This window comes from Pseudopodoces humilis, chromosome 8, assembly GCF_049639895.1.
Source record: "Pseudopodoces humilis isolate 2021_Gansu_Grassland_sample_001 chromosome 8, ASM4963989v1, whole genome shotgun sequence".
Lineage (NCBI taxonomy): Eukaryota > Metazoa > Chordata > Aves > Passeriformes > Paridae > Pseudopodoces > Pseudopodoces humilis.
The window spans coordinates 14,205,933-14,219,207 of NC_142207.1; the positions used below are offsets into that span (position 1 = coordinate 14,205,933).

A 13,275-nucleotide genomic window follows, 5' to 3' on the forward strand; every position below is an offset into this window, starting at 1 on the left:
AATCACACCAGTACTTGTGCTTGAAACACCTGCAGAACATTTGTACAAAATTTGCCAAAAATGCCTCTACGTCAAATAAAGGTCATGGAGCGCCCTCCCCCCTCCCAGTCCTACCCTCACAAGCCCCTTGTCAGGAACATTATGAAAAAAACAGGCTTCTTGGTGAAATTTGGGTATGCCTGGATTTTGTTAAGATTTTCTTAGTGAGATGATTCAATCTCTCTTCTGTAAGTCAATACTTGAAAAATCCCCAGCTGTTTCACTTCCGGTACCCCACAGTAAATCAAACAAGGCTCCAGTGACTCATAAAACAAAACAACTCATAGCCCTGGTTAATTGGAGTCTGGAAAATAAAAACACTCCAAATATTTCGTTCTCTTCCATGTTTCTATAAATCTCACACTATGTGTGTGTTCGTGTGCGCGTGCGTGTGTGTACGGGGGCTGTGCACAGAGCGTTACCTATTCCAGGTAACGGAATTTGTAAGACATGCTAAACCGTCTGTTCCTCTGCTTCCCCAGAACTCTGCCTACTCAGTTTGTAGTCTGTATTGCACTTGTTTTGTTGGTTTTTTTTTGTGATTTGTGTTGTTATTTTTTTCTTTTTTTTTTTTTTTCTTTTTTTTTTTTTAAACAGGCTGGAAAACATTAACCTCTTTAGCATGAGTGTGCAGCTCTCCCTCCACCTGCTTTTTTCCTTAGCTGGCCAGGTGCCGCCTCTTATATCTTGTGCAGTTACTGAAAAAAGAAAAGGAGAGAAGGAAAAAAAAAAAAAAAGAAAAAAAAAAGGAAAGAGAAAGAAAAAGGCACACCATGCTCCTCTGCTTTATGAGTTCTTTGTCTCCTCCGCTTCGTGTTAAGGCCTCCTGAATTCCTCGGCTCAGACCGTCGTGACCCTCATGACGAGCTCTCTGTTACTATTAGACTGACTCCTCTGTTCGTGAGGCCTCAGGTGGCTGAGTATATGCAGGATGGTATAAGCACAGTGGTGGTCAGAGAGGGTGCCTGTGGCATGGCCGGCAGCCCGTGCCCCGCTGTCGGCTGGAGCGGAGTTAGTGGCTGTACCACCAGTGGAGGATGAGTGGGTGGTTTGGGAGGAGGGGCGCTGATTTGTCCTGGTCCCTGTTTTTTGCTCCTCCATGTCCTTTGTTTTGTCATAGTTCAGCACTTTCCACTGCTGATTGACCGCCTGCCACCGTTTAAAAATCCGGTAAACCGAGGGCCCTTCGTGTATTATTAGACCTGGAGGGAAGGGGGAAAGAAATAAACATAAAACACAAACAAAACTTTAGAAATAACCACAAACCTTCCCCAGCATCTTCCCCCAGTTAGCTGGTTAAGATCAGCTCTCCAGCCGGTGCCTTCTGAATGATAAATCCTGTATTTTAATTACTGACAGGCAGAGCGCTGGTGCTCCTCCTCTGCTGGATCCCTTTTCCCCCTGAATTAAAGGGATTACAGTTTTATCTCAGCCATCGATAAACAGATCGTAAATGGAGCACAGTGAGTTCTGCTCTTACAGCAAGAGTATCTGTTTACCAACAAATGCCCAAGGTTTATCTCTCACTGGGCTAATTTTGCATGCTGCATAGGCATGATTCACCAAGCCCAGGCGTGTGTTTGGAGGGGGTGTAACTGCAGCTGACGTGTCAGTGACGGCTGCTGCACCAGTGCCGTGTGTGTGCACAGCCCATGTGCACACCCCACACAGCAGCAGAGCAGACACACATGTGGAAGCCAGAGGCAGCAACTGAGCCGAAAAAGAGGTCTGTCTATACCCAAAAGTGGTTTGTTATCCAAGGCAAAGTTTTGCTCATCTGCAGAGCAGGTACCTCATTGAATGGCTTCACCATTCTGGGTCAGGATCAAGACTACCAAAAACCTTTCTAAGAAGAGTACCTCTCCTGCCTTCCTTCTTGCTTGCCTTGCAAGCATAAAAATACAGTAACAAGACCCACAAGAATCAATCCCATACCTGAACAAAGGGGCTGACTTGACCAACAATGCATAGAGAGATGATGGACACCACAGAATTAAGTGGTTTACAGCTATTCCTGATTAACCAAATGCTACAGCTCTACCCACCACCTACCTTTTCCAGACAGTTCTAGTTTCTGATGGCAGATAATTACTGGAGAAAACCTGTGCCACATCAGACCCCAAAATATCTGAAGGTCACCTTACCCTTAGGGCTCCCCATTACTCACTGATGGGATGCAGCCACTTGGTTTCTTAGTGTCAGCATCTAATGTTAGAGAGTTTAAATCACTGCTTCAGTACAGTCTGAGTTTCCAGCCTCCCTGGTTCTAAGCATAACTAGGAGCCCTGCTGACTTGATCACAGCTTAGTTTCAGGGGGACTCACGTTCATTGAAATGGGGTGCTGAGCCTGCTCACTGGCTGTAGAAGTAACTCCATTGGATAGCTTGTATGCAGATCTGACTATTTTGGAACAGGGAATGATGTAGGGCACTACAGTACAAGAGAGCTCTACCCTCTGGTTCCCACAGGCCACTAAGATTGCACAGCTGTAACCCTGTACTGCTGCTGGCTTTTTATAACCAAACCTCATGATGTCATAACAGAAAAATGTGGGTTTTCCTCCCTGCTTTGAAACGTGGCTGAGAATTCTGACGTGGTCTGATCAAAGCATCAACCATAAAAAAGCAGGACTTAGGCAAAGCCTGCAGATCCAGCCAAAGAGACAGAGCTTTGAAGCATGCCTGAAATGGATCAGCCCATGACAAGGGACATTAGACATACACTTAAATGAGCTGTCTGATCAGTAATGAATGAAATTCCACTCTGATCAATGTTTCTCAGTGTTTCTCAGAGACCACTTTAAGCCTGGGATAAAAGAGCCAAAATGAAATGTTTTCTCTTTGGCTGTAGAACATCCTCCATAGAATCAAATCCATTCTACAAAGTATTAAACATCGAGCCAGGATTGTAAATCTATTCTTAATTACCTTATCACAAATATTTAATGCGCAGCCTGATTCAAGAGGGCTGTTTATAAAATTCTTGTTTGTTTGCCTTCTAATTATAAATGTTTATGATCTTATGCAATTAACTGTGTGATGCTGATGGATGGGCTGCTGAGTCAACTAAGCAGCTGTTTTCTTAGATAGTTTTGGTTTCCAAATATTTATAAAAGTACAAAATAACTTGTTTTCATCTATATTTACTGGGCACTAAATTACTTATCGATTTTCCAGTGTCAAGCTCAGGAAGCTGTAAAATTATGAAGGAACCAAATGGAGTGGTGGGCATGGAAGCGGAAGTAACAGTGATTCATTTACAAGAGGAAGTGCCAAGAGTAAGCAAGAATCTTATCAGTTAACATCAAGCTGCAGGATGCTTAATGCTCTCACTGAAACAAATTTTGTCTGCCTCAGATAAATTAGGATTGGAATTCCTACATTCAGCTCTGTGCATCCCTTAACAAAGACACCCCTCCCTCAAGAATCATTCTTGTTGACAGAAGTGAAATGTTCAATTTAAAGGCCAGAATTCAATGGGAAGTCCTTCAGGAAGGACTGTATTCAACTTGAGGTGTCCATTTAGAAGCAATTATTCCATAAGCCAAATCCTCTGTGTGAGTGTGTAAGATTGCAGGTCAGCGTGAACTTCTCTCTTTGTTCAGTCCTCAACACAGAAAAGTCTCTATCAGAGTTTCAGATGGATTCTAGGAATATCCTGGTCCTTTTCTACTCCTCCCCATTTTATCTCACCCTCTTCTGCTTCACAAAATCTTTTCTCAGTGGATCCCCTGTGAAAACCATCATTTTCAGAAGGAAAATTTCTGTGAGTTGTACAAAAAACTTGTTACTCCAGATTGTTGCCTGCTTCATGAAATCCCTAGTTTCTAGTGCTGGTGAAACATGGGAGTGAAACTCCCATGGAATATGGGCACTCATGATGTGCTGCTCTCTTTCCCATTTTCTCATATAGAGACCTGGCTGGACCAGCATTGGATGAAATTCCTTGATCTGAAAATTGTTGAAAGCTGGACTCTCTTGGGATTAGATGAGACAGAGGTGCATTGGGTCAGTGGGCTTTTAAGAAAACTGATCAAGAGAAAGGTTCTCTTCCAAGGACCAGAAGGGCTGCTGGAAGAACACTGGCAGATGTAACAAGGGAGTTGTTTGTACCTCTGAATGGGGAAGCGAGGATCAGTTGCTGTACCACCATCCTGTGAGATTAACCCAAGGGGTTGTGAGCCTCCAATTTAAAGTAACTTTGGAGCAGCAGTTTCCCAGAAATGACATGATGTAAACTCCTGAACATGGTCAGCCTCTGCCACCAAGTGATATTTTCCCCAGAACTTTCTGCCTCTAATTAACCTTCCTCTTATTCCAACACTTGCCATGCATTTTCTTGAAAGAAACAGGTAAATTTTTGGGGCAGGAACTGTTTCACCTGTTTGCCAGTAAAGAAAACCACCAAAACAGGGCTTCTGCTGATAGTGGGTGGCACATCACCTCTGCACTGACACTCATATTATCTACAGGAGGAAAAATCACAGTCCATTCCAGCCAGTTACCTTCTCAAAAAGGCCCTGTCCTGTCACCTCTTGTTTCCACCTTCAGCAGGACTCTACCTTTTTGTTTTTCTCTTCAAATGCAATTTCATCTCAGCCAGACAGCTGCCATGCTTTACCCTGTTTCTGTTGCTTTCATTATTGGGTGTCAGGGGAAGATTATGGCAGCTGTGATCAAAGCCTAATGTTTGCCTCCACAGCAGTTGTGACTCAGGCCAAAGTAAACCAAGCTTTCTGGGAGATAACACTTTATTTGCCAGCCTTTCTCTCTGTTGACATCATTGCATACACAAACCCTTCTCTCCCTTTCTGTGAATTCTTTAATCTTTTGTGACAATCTCAAATTTCTGCACTTTTGTTTCCAAAGCTCCACCAGCTCAGCCCTCACTTATCTTTTTGCCTTAATCTTATCCTATTTGCTCCATCCTTAGTTGCCTTTTATCTTGACCTAAGAACAGGAAAGTGGATGATGATAAATCAAGAGAAGAGAACCAGAAGGATCTGTTCCAGGAAATAAAGACTTGGAAAGGGGTATGTAGTGTCTGGCATCCCTCACCATTGTGTTCAGGTCAGTTCCAGCTGAATATGACAAGTTCTCTGAATAGCCTGGCATACTTAGATGCTCCTGTGGCTGATACTCAAGGCTACAGAGCTGTGGTCTTCAGGAAATGGGGAAGAGGGTGAACCAAGGAGCAGGGAGAGGTAGTTCTGTAATAGAAAACAATGTCATAGCATCAATGCCACTCTGTACTTGGGCTGATTTGGAGGACAGTTGTGAACCTCAGAGCTGACCAGGCTGGGAATGAGGTAATGCTCTTCTCCTAAATCCTGTTCATCATCTCCAGAACCTCTTCATTTCATCCCCCTTTTTCTGCAAATGAACCCCCCAGCAGGGTGCAGGTCCCAGACCAGAGAGGTGCAGAATCAGCACTGTAACACCCCACCTGCCTTTCAATTCCCTGATAAATAAATAAATAAACTTGTATGTCACTGTCTTCAGTACAGTGTCTGGTCCAGCTTGCATTTGGGATTCTGATTTCTCATTCCTAAAGGTAATGCTTTGCATTTCTCTTTATTCAATTACATCTTGTTGATTCCTCCAATTTGCCAAGATAATTTCAAATTTCAAATGCTGATCTGATCCTCCAAAGTGCTAATAGCCTTTCCAAGCTTGGTGTCATCTGTGAATTTTATAACAGCACATCCTATTTAATTATCTAAATAATTAATAAAAATATTGAAGAGAGCAGAGCCTGAAGGACTCTCCACTTGAAATGTGTTTCCAGTTTACAGCACACCACTGACTACTACTGAGAAAGCAGTTTCTCCATTGGCTCTACACATACATTACAGTTATTTAATCTAGAGCATGCTTCTCTGGTAGGAGAATCCAAAGCACCAAGAGCACTGCCCAAGTCACAGCATATTAAACTAACGACTTCCTCCTTAGCCACTAGCACAATTACCCTTCCAAATTATATCTGGTTATACTCCTGTGCTCACCAGTTGGTTAGCTAAAAAATATTCTGTATCTTTCTATGAATCAGTTAAGCTGATTTGCCCTTCATTTTCTTGATCCTCAGTGCCTACCTTCATTATCTGCTAGAGATAATATTTAAAGCTAGGTACTCTGCTTGCATTTCCCTGGCTGCCTGGCACCTCCTGCATCCTCCTCAAGTTCCTGATGATGAAATGCTCATGGGTCAGCCACTGTTCCTGCAGCTTCCTCTGAAGTTCATTAGGACATGCTGACAAGGACAGAGCTAACTCATTTGAATATTTTTGAGGCTGTTCTTTTCTGATTCTGCCCTGGGCTCCTTTCTCCTCATTAAAATTATTTTGGTTAAGTTTTGAGGACTGAAATAAAGGCAACATTTAATTATTTGGCTCTTTGTTATCAAATACTATTTGAGCTCTTAGACTTGCCTTGTTCTTCTTCATGTATGCTTATGGACCCAGTTCTTTTTGCCTTTTGAATCTCTGGATGGTCATCTTGGGGCTCAACTCTGACAGCTCCCCATACCTATGTGATTTCTAGAGCCTTTTCATTAGTTGAAGGTCATTCTTTCTGCCTTTTGTGTGATTGCAGCTTCTGATTTTGGGTCCTCAAAGAGTTCCTGATGCAGCCTCTGTGCTCTCTTCCCACGCTTCTGAGCTTCCCCTTGCACAGGCACAGTTTGCTGCTGTGCCTTTAGTATCATCCCTTTTGGCAGCTGGGAGCTGTTCACAGCTCTTTTATCCTTCAGATTCTCTTCCCAAGAGACACTCACTGCTCTGCTCCCCTGGGGCTGCTGCCGCTGCTTTTCTGGAGCCCATTATCCTCACATCTTACTTCAGCTCTGGAATGCTTTCATGAAACAGTTGCTTCCCATACAAATTACTGATACATTTAAATTTTCAGGGAGTCTTTGCTTTCTGGGGAAATTGAACAGGAAGTATAGATTCCTTCGTAACTGTCATCTCCACTCTCCAAAATACAGGTTTTGTCCCCAGAACAGTCCACCCTGCATACAGGAGTAGTTCATAATGGTTAGCCTGGAACATGTGGTGCTGTCTTTTAGACATTTCTGGAAGCTGCAAGCACTGGACCAGTGATCAGGATTTTTCTAGTCCACAAGACTTCAACCAAAGGTCTGCTCTGAATAATGCTGGAAATGTACTAGGAGGGTGTGCAAACTTGGCAATTGCTAGCATTGAATGAGATAAAGTATAAATTGAAAATGTATTCATAATGATTAGAGCTCGAATGAATGCTTAACATATGGAAAAATAATTAGCTGATTATAATCAGGAATTTTCTTATCAATCATTCTCAATGCACTTTATTTTTTTTAATGTCTAAAGAACTGATTATGTATGAATCTGAACTGTGTTTTGGCTCAGCAGAACTGGGATGTCTGCATGGCTGGACTCTGTGGAGTGCTGTTATCACTGGATGACATGGCCATCATGGAACCCATGGATCTGGGGAAGACAAAACACTCCTTCTGCTAAGTGCGTTCACTGTAGTGAGGATTCACTATCACACGGCTTTCCCAGCAGTGGGAGAAGATCCATGCTCAGATCTCCTAGGCCACAGGCCCATGACTCCAGCACAACTGCAAGTGAGCCCCTCAGAGACTGATACCTCCTCAGAGACTGATACCTCCTCCATGGCCAGGGAAGAGCTCCCACTAGTGCACACAGAGAAACTGTTCCCAGTCCTGATGAAGTATTTTATGGAGGTTTGAACTCTTCCTTTGGGTCACTACAGCAAAATCAAGCTGGGCCATAACCTTCAACTGCTGACTAACCAGAAAACCTTGTGTTTATTACAGCTCATTTCTCCTTGTTCAAAGGCAGCTGTGCCTCAGAACTTCCTCAGTGCCTGGTGGGGCAGGACACCCTCCCTCAAGTGCAGTGAGAGCCCTTCTCCTTCCCTACTCCCTCCAGTCCATCTGGCAGAGCCACGGGAGCAGCAGATCCCATCTGGGCAGGTCATTATGCTGTGTCCCAATCTCTCTGCAGCTGTTAACACCCACCCCCAGAGTCAGCAGGAGCCCTGTCAGGTGGGACATGGATCCAGCATGCTGGCACCTCAAGGAGTCACCACAGCTGCTGCTCCACCAGGTGAGTGATCCTGGGGCAGACTGTGGGGGGCTGGGAGGGGAGAGAGAGCTCTTTTACTACTGCTGGGAGTGCCTGGTATGGCAGCTGGCAGTGTGTCTCCCCCAGGAAGCACTGTGATTTTGCAGGATGTGGCTGAACTACAAGACAAGAAACAATTTCCAGGTTGTGACACTGCAGGATGTCACGAGTTCACAACGTGACACAAGTATGCAGCAGTGATTCCTGTGTGCACAGGATGCCACAGGCTCTTCTTGGAAGTGGGAGCTGTCCACCCCACAGACATGGCATTTGTAGCTGTGGGAGAAGGAAGGCTTTATCCAGCAGGATGAATTGAGTTGACAGGTAGGACTGCCTGTCATGGGGCTTGTCAAGCTCATGGGAGCTGGGGGTAGGGTGCTGTAGGAGCATTTGGGGAGCTTTTATAGCTGCAAAATAATGCATCTTCTCTGCAAAGTGCTGCCTCCATCTCAGGGCAGCTCTGCTCATCCATGTTCTCCCCAACACATGGGCTGGGCCCTGTGGGGTTGAGCTTGTATGGCCCAAAATAAGGAAATGCTGGCAAAATTAAGGAGCTGAGAAGAGATGTCCAATGGAAATGAAATTTCATTTTATTCAGCACTCCCACGTGGTTTGCTTGCAATGGGAAAATAACAACAGCTGTCCTGCAGAGATGTGACAGAGGAGCTGGGCTGACCCCTGGAGCTGCACACAGCAACACCATGGCCCAGGAGATGCCACAGTACTTCCAGCTGTAAACATACAAGTTAACAACCACTACAGCTTCCTCCTCCTGCACTGCCTAGACCAGTACTTTTTTACCCCTTGCCTCAAAACACTAATAAAAACCACCCTAAATCAAAACAAGAAATAACAGTGAAAATAAGTAAATTGAAACCCAAAAAAATCCTTGCTCAGGCAGTAAGTAAAGCATAAACCTAAGTACTCCTATAAACTCAGCTGGCTGTGGACAACTACAGCAAAGTGGATGTTGTTCCCTAAAGGGCTCTTGTACTCCTGTGGTATTTAATTCACAGGGCACAATAAAGCAGAGAATTAAAGGGCAGTCTGTAGTTATGCAGGCAGCAATAAATAAGACTCTTCTTGGAAAAAGCAAGTAAGTAAACAGATATGGGAGCTTCACCCACAGAACAACCCCTTGCTTCTGAATCATGCCTTTTCAGCACCATTCCCCACCTGTGTGTCTACCCATAACTGTGCCAGGATGGGAGGGATAGGGCTTGCAGGCAGTACTCATATACCCTCTTCCTCTCCTAAAGTTTCCCCTCCTTGTTTTGTAGCTAGGACTGGATAGATCCTCTTGGAACCTTTTTTTCTCTCTGAATTTAAAATGGATATAACAGCAACACCCCACATCTTGAAAAGTCTTTGTTCAAGAGGTGAAAGACACTCATTGTGTGCATGACAGATACTGCAAGGTCTTTAAAAGAAGGGAGTAAATGATAATTTCAAGCTACATTGAACAGAGCACTAGTGTCTAGGTGATTTTATGGGTCTTTTATACCTCCAGATTTCCAGATATTCCCCAAAGAAGTCCATGGAGTTGAATATTCATGGTGAGGAGAGAAAAAGCACGTGGCTTCCACTTCATTCTGTTTGCACAATGGAAACCATTCCTCCGGGTCTGGAGGAATTCTGAACCTTCCTATGCCATAGCCAATGTTACTCTGACCAAAGCACTGCCTGTGTAGTCATGCTGATCCTCAAACATTCCAGGGACACTCTTTTAAAAGGAAAGCTAGATGACACCACTGTGCCGCACAGGGCTTGGAAATCTGCCTTCACACTTGCTTGGAGTGAGACCTGAAAAAGTCACATTGTTCCCCAGAATGGAAGAACACATGTGTATTTGCAGACAGGTTAAAATGTTTCATTTGGAATTTAATTTTTTTTATATGTTGTATTCCAAATTCTGACAATGAATTTGAAATACTCAGCATGAGCAGTCATCTCTAAATGTTAAATCAAAATGCTTTGTTCAAGAATGATCAAAACATGACATTTGCTTATTGAAAGTAGAACTAATGCCTCCCTCTCTGCTTTTATTAGCAAATGAAATTCTGTAAGGAAAAATGAGAATAGTTTCACATTTTTTTCATTTTCTAAGGGATGCAGGTCCTGTCTGAGCCAAATTCCTCCAGACTATTCCAGTACTCTTTCACTAAGAGAAATACAAACCAATTAGGAGAGACACAAAGGTGAGTACAGATCACGTTTGCCATCCCCCTGGGTAATGCAGGACACATGGGCTAAATTAACCTGAGATGCCTCTGATGTGATATGTTGGCATGTGCATTGTGATGGCTTCTACTGCCTCACTAGAGTGAGATGTGGGCATCCTTCCCCTCCAACATACAGGAAGGCATCCCAAGGATGTGAGGTGGAAGGTGTTCAAGGTGCAATTTGGCCAGCCTTTTGTGGGACAAATGTGTTCCTGGGTGCAGCCTGTCCTGTGCTGCTTTGTTCTCCACAGCCATGACAAAAAAAGTCTTCAACTGCAAACCCAGAATTTCTGTGAGATTTCCAAAAGCCTTTCTTTCACCTTGGGTGCTGTGGCCTCTCTGCTCCCTAATAATGTCCCCACAGGTCTCGCCTCGCCTTCTCCCCTGCAAAGGTCTTCACCTCTCCCACAGTGGCACTATTCAAAATTAACAAAGGTGGTAGAAGCCAAGAGGACAAGGATCTGTTATTTCTGATCTGTTTCTAGCTAGGATCTCTAGGAAAGAAAAACATGGTCCTTACTTCTCTGCAAATACAAGGGTTTTCCATCAGAGCTACAGACTTTTATGGCTGCATTATCCAGGTAAGTGAATGCTGACAGAGGCTGAGGGGCAGGTAAGGGTTTACCTGCACCTATGGGATCTGCCAATGCTGAGCTCACAAGTATGACAGCAGTGAAAAAGGAGCTGAGTGTGGCTAAACTCACAGCAAAAGTCTGGAGAAGAGCTGTGAAGAACACAGAAGGGTTCTTGATGTGGCCGTGGCTGAGCAGAATGAATTGTCCCATCTGGCATAGTATGAATATTGTGGATCCAGCTCTGCCATGGGGCAGAGGGGCTCAGGCTGTGGCTGTTGTTCATGGGTCTTGGTGCAGGAAGAAAAGCACTGCTTCAGGGAGTAATCTCTAGGAAGAATTAAGTTTAGCAACTTAACCCATGGGCCTGTTTGCAATATTCTTCATTACAGCCTTTTGTATCTGTGTTGAAAGATGGCTCTGCTGGTAGGTAGTCATCATCAGTCTCTAAGAGGTGATCCCAGAGATGATTAATGTGGCTTCATATTAATCTCTTCTTACCTCTGCTTCTGGCTCCCCACTGAGCTGGGGACACACCAAAAGCAGCCTCATCCACTATGCATGGTGGGGGGTGAGTCCCCTGTGGTCTCATCTTTGACCACAGAGTTAATTCCCTTGCTACAGCCACAACAGCCTGCCATGGACCACAGCTTCCACCTCCAGGAGTAATGTGTCTGTGGGATGCAGTCTGTAGTAGGAGGAGTGACAGGACAGAAGGCAGTTGGAAAAACACAGCCTGGCACAGAACTGAAGACTTTTTTCATCCCTTACTAGATAGCACAATTTGTGCAGCTGGCATGGGAGATCCTACCAGCTGCCTACAAGGAAATTTCCTGCCATAGTGTAGAGGTTGTGACAGGCCAGATGAGTGCTCCTGCCTCTGCCCACATATGGAAACTTAACCCAGGGACACCAGGCACTTGATTTTGTCTAGGAATTTAGTGACCAGGAAAGCACCATTCTGATTGTAATGTATCACACTTGAAAGCACAAGATGCAGTTCACAAGGCAAAAGAATTTCTTTTTTCCCTCAAAAGAAGTTAATTATGTTGCCCTCATTAAATGCTAAACACATTGATCCACTGGAGCAGAGAGCACCATATGGTTATTCACGATAAAATACATCTCTGGAGCCCTGTTGCAACAGTGGGACCCTGCTGGAGATGGATGTGGGGAAGGGGTGTGGAGCTGAATGCACACATGTGAAAGCCCAGGTGCTGCTCGGATTGTGCTTGCAAGCCAAGTTCATTCCCTGCAAAGAGGGAGAGGGTTCAGAGCCAGGTCCAAAGCTGTGTGTCTTTGCTCAGCAGCGACTTGCTGGCTCTGCAGAGCGGCCGGAGCTGCGCTGGAGTCCTATGGGCACATGGAGCCCCTGCAGCCCTGCCCACTGCTGGGAGCACACAATGCACACGTGCTGGCTGCCCTCTGCTCTCTTATGGAACAATCAATGCAACAGTGGATAAAAATAGGTCCCTTCTTTCAGGGGCAGAGGGGTGGCTTGTCTCGATTTTGCCAAGCATCCAGTGTTCCTGGATAACAGCCAAGGAGTCGGTGATCAGATTAGCTTTGCAGCACTGCTTCTCCTGATGCTGGCCCAGCTACAGGGCCCACAATGATTGCTCCCCAGGAGGGACCCTGCCCAGCTGCATTGAGAGCCCCATAACCTGCCTGTGGGGACTGTTCCTGTCTACACAGCCTCTGTACAGCTGATAGATCAATGATCTGCTCAGTGTTTTTTAAAGCATGCACACTGTGGCTAAAATGGGTGCAGTGGTGAAGCAGGGCTCACAGTGAAGAAAAGGTGACTTGGCAGCCTAGCTTTGTCCCAACTGCCTGCTCTGAAGGTGGGACCTGGATCTGGCTACTCCAATTAGCTCCAGTTTACATGCAAATTAGGTAAGATGTGCATAAAGAGCATGGCAAGGAGTGCATCAGGCTGAAAGTCATGGAAGACATCTGTATATTCTCACAGATCTTATCCAGGTATGCCAAAGCCATGCACATTTGCTATGTGGGCTGCTGTCAGGTCTCTCCTCCAAAAACTGCTGAACTTCTCTGCCTTGTGGTCTGCCTTTAGGGTGTCATCAAGCCAACATACGGGTTTAGTGCTTCCTCAAAACTGATTCCTTACTGCGGTAGCAATTCTTCCAGCTTTGTACCCTGGGGGACTGTGCAGACCTGAATGAAAGCATCTGCTTTCCTTTTGAGAAGGCGATCAATATAGATGAAGACCAAGACCCTGAAGACACCTCATTTCTCAGTTTCATTTTTATTTCATTGTGACTTTGACTCCTAAATCCTTTGAATGCTGAG

The 13,275-nt window shown here is 44.8% G+C and overlaps 1 protein-coding gene across 1 annotated transcript in view; it reads right to left on the minus strand.

Annotated features, from left to right (window-relative positions):
• Positions 1-824: 824 nt before the first annotated feature.
• MARCHF4 (membrane associated ring-CH-type finger 4) overlaps positions 825-13,275 on the minus strand; it is a 92,807-nt gene continuing 80,356 nt past the window's right edge. Inside the window, exon 4 of the mRNA XM_088059041.1 lies at positions 825-1,241. Coding sequence (XP_087915167.1) covers positions 880-1,241 — 362 coding nt within the window. The 3' untranslated portion in view covers positions 825-879. The remainder of the gene's footprint in view (positions 1,242-13,275) is intronic.